The sequence below is a fragment of the Nansenia antarctica genome (genome assembly GCF_963989245.1).
Source record: "Nansenia antarctica genome assembly, chromosome: 6".
Classification (NCBI taxonomy): Eukaryota; Metazoa; Chordata; class Actinopteri; order Argentiniformes; family Microstomatidae; genus Nansenia; species Nansenia antarctica.
Genome location: NC_137676.1, coordinates 36,065,939 through 36,069,444, shown reverse-complemented (window position 1 = coordinate 36,069,444; position 3,506 = coordinate 36,065,939). Strand labels below are relative to the sequence as shown.

The following is a 3,506-nucleotide window of genomic DNA, read 5'->3' as shown; positions in this document are numbered from 1 at the left end:
CCGAAACTCTGAAGGCGAACTTTTCTAAGGTGAGTAATGATGTGTATTTATCGCTAAACCAAGCTTCACTTTGACTATAGCAGTGTGTAGCCAGATCATGTATATACGTTACATAACATACGTTTATGTCGTCCGTTTTATCGCTACTTTGTAAACTCGATGTATAGCTTCTAGTCGTAGTACGCGTTAACATTCCACAACTGTCTACTGTTGAACGTAGTCTGAGTAACTGGATATTCCCGGTTTTTTTTATTATTCTTTTTTTAATTGTCCTCCGCAGTACAGAAACAAGCTTATACTACTACATTTAAAGTTATCCCTAGTGTCAAATGCGATCTCGGGACATGCGTATACAGTGTGTTTGTCTGTGTTTGTTTGTTTGTGTGTCTCTTTTCATTCTTCTGTGTGCTGCTTCAAGGTTCCCATGCATGATATTTCCAAAACTAGACTTATTTGGTCATCATAAACAATCGCATAAATGGCATTATCAGTGCAGATGAAGAGGCAAGGAAAGGCAAGGCACGTTTATTTGTATAGCACTTTTCAAACAACAGGGGCAATTCAAAGTGCTTTACATACATTATTTAAAAATACAGCAGCTGAACAAATCCATACAGATGATATAGTATGATATACTACACTACTATACCTACTCTAGCTCTCTTTATTGCCCCTCCCTCTGCCTGTGTGCCTGTGTGCGTGTGTGTGTGTGTGTGTGTGTGTGTGTGTGTGTGTGTGTGTGTGTGTTTGTGTGTGTGTGTGTGTGTGTGTGTGTGTGTGTGTGTGTGTGTGTGTGATCCAGCTTTCTCATGTCTCTGAGTGAGAAGACTGATCAGGAGATCATCCAGCTGCTGAAAGAGTATGGCATCAAACATGGACCCATAGTAGGTATGACATACAGACACACACACACACACACACGCACGCACGCACGCACGCACGCACGCACGCACGCACGCACGCACGCACGCACGCACGCACGCACACACACACACACACACACACACACACACACACACACACACACACACACACACACACACACACACACACACACACACACACACACACACACACACACACACACACACACACACACACACACACACACACACACACACACACACACACACACACACACACACACACACACACACACACACACACACACACACACTCTGCAATGAAACGCAGCTTTTTGTTAATGACAGAGCTTAATAACTGGTGCGTTGTGTACTATAGATTCTGTTTGGAGATACTGAGAGAAGGTTTGTGTGTGTGTGTGTGTTGTGTGTGTGTGTGTGTGTGTTAGTTTCCACTCGTGGCCTGTATGAAAGGAAGCTGAAAGACGCCATGTCCGAAGGTGCGAAGATGCCCTCATCTGACAAGACCTTCTACAGAGAGGAGGGTAAGAAACACTGAACCCAAGTACAGTCAATCAGTCTAACTTCATTTGTATATTTCATACAAAACTGTAACACATGTCCTCTACGGTTCACTACATGGTCTGAAGATCAGTTTTTGCTCATCACGAATCGCCTTAAATAACTACTGTAGATTTACACAAGCAATTTTCTTGTCCTAGGAGCCGAACAATTTCCTAGTGCAATAGCACATGTAGACAAAGTACTGTTTGGATGTCATAAGTTGGATCAGTGGTGTTGTCAGTTAAAGGGTTTATTTTAAACCTAGTAATCACTCCCCAACAGACCAGCCTCCACTGTACAGTCACACAGACAGTGACAACTCTTCTGTCTCACTCATGCCTCACAGTGGCCACTCTATGTAACTACACATTGTAGTACATTATATTATACTGTACACATTTTGTTTGGACTTACCAGTTATCTGTGTTGTTTCTGTTGCAGAGGAGGAGGTGACGTATGTTCACTATAGCAGTCAGGTGAGTTCAGAGTTATATCTGCTTGTCTGTCTGCCTGTCTGTCTGCCTGTCTGTTACCTCTTTTCCACCAGGGCAGTTTGAGGGCCAGTTCGGAGCCTGTGCTTAATCTCTAACCAGTTCTTTGAGCTTCGACAGCAACCAGGTCCAGGTGGGCTGAACACTACAATTAGAAATGTATCAAACCACATACAGTCATGGACAAAAAGAATGGCACCCCTGCACTTCTGTCAGATAATACACCACTTTTTCCAAGTTGTTACGATTACAAATTATTTGGTTTATTTCTTGTATTTGCATTGGAACAACACAAAAAAGCTGAGAAAAAAGCCAAATCTGATATCGTTCCACACAGAACTCCAAAAATGGACTGGACAAAATGTTAAAGAAATAATTGTATTTCACGCATGTAATGCTCATTTAATTTGTACTTAAACTCACCTTTGGCAAGTTACAGGTGCTGGCAATATAGACATCACACTTGCAACCAGTTAAAATGGTGAGACCTGGAGCAGTTGGCAAAAGAAGTAGTAGTGGTCCAAAAATGTGTTATAAACTAATTGTGCACTACATGGTTACAGGAAGCGATTGATTTCAATAATTTCTTCCAAAGGGTGTGCTACCAACAAGTTGCCAAAATCTTTTTTTTTTGTCCAGTCCATTTTTGGAGTTCTGTGTGGAATCAGATTTGGATATTTTTCTCAGCTTTTTTGTGTTGTTCCAATGCAAACAAAACATGTGAATACCAAAGCATTTGTAATTGCAACACTTTTCTTGGACTAAGGTTGTGGCACCCAAGGCGCTGCTCTGGAAGGTTGGTGACTTCATCCTCGAGGTTGACATCTCCCTATCTCCCGAAGTCCACAACCTGGGTGTCATCTTTGACTCCACCCTCTCCTTCCAAACCCACATCAAGTCAGTCACAAAATCTGCCTTCTTCCACCTAAGAAACATTACCAGACTCCGACCGTCACTCTCGGGAGTCTGTTGCTGAAACCCTGGTTCATGCGTTTGTCACCTCCCGTCTGGACTGTTGCAATGGTGTCCTGTTTGCGGTACCCAACAAAACCCTCGACAGGCTCCAGTATGTCCAAAACTCCGCTGCCAGGGTTCTCACGCACACAAAGCCGTGGCAGCACATCACCCCCACCCTCATCCACCTCCACTGGCTTCCGGTCAAGTCCCACATCTCATACAAAATCCCCCTACTCACCTACAAGTCCCTCCATGCCCGTGCCCCCCAGTACTTATCCGACCTCCTCCGCCCACATGCCCCTCCCCGAAACCTGCAGTCATCAGACTCAGGCCTGCTTGCCACCTCCCGCACCAACCTGCGAACCATTGGGGACAGATCTTTTAGTGCGGCAGCCCTCACCCTCTGGAACCCCCAACCTGGACGCCTTTAAAACGGCCCTCAAGTCCCCCCTGTTCACCAAGGCCTTCGGCCTCTAGTTCTGTTGCTGTTTTTCATTTATTTTCTGTTTATCTGTAAAGCGACCTTGGGTACCCTGTGGGTTTTACATGAATGAAAGAGCATCCATTAAAATACCTGTCTGTTTCTACAGGTGAGGAGTGAGGCATTTGGACATGTGTGAGTAATGGTTTT

The 3,506-nt window shown here is 44.4% G+C and overlaps 1 protein-coding gene across 1 annotated transcript in view; it reads left to right on the top strand.

The window, feature by feature from the left end:
* Positions 1-809: 809 nt before the first annotated feature.
* emd (emerin) overlaps positions 810-3,506 on the top strand; it is a gene marked incomplete at both ends in the record, with an annotated part of 3,242 nt that continues 545 nt past the window's right edge. Inside the window, 4 exons of the mRNA XM_080534380.1 lie at positions 810-888; positions 1,313-1,408; positions 1,869-1,903; positions 3,466-3,491. Coding sequence (XP_080390506.1) covers positions 810-888; positions 1,313-1,408; positions 1,869-1,903; positions 3,466-3,491 — 236 coding nt within the window. The remainder of the gene's footprint in view (positions 889-1,312; positions 1,409-1,868; positions 1,904-3,465; positions 3,492-3,506) is intronic.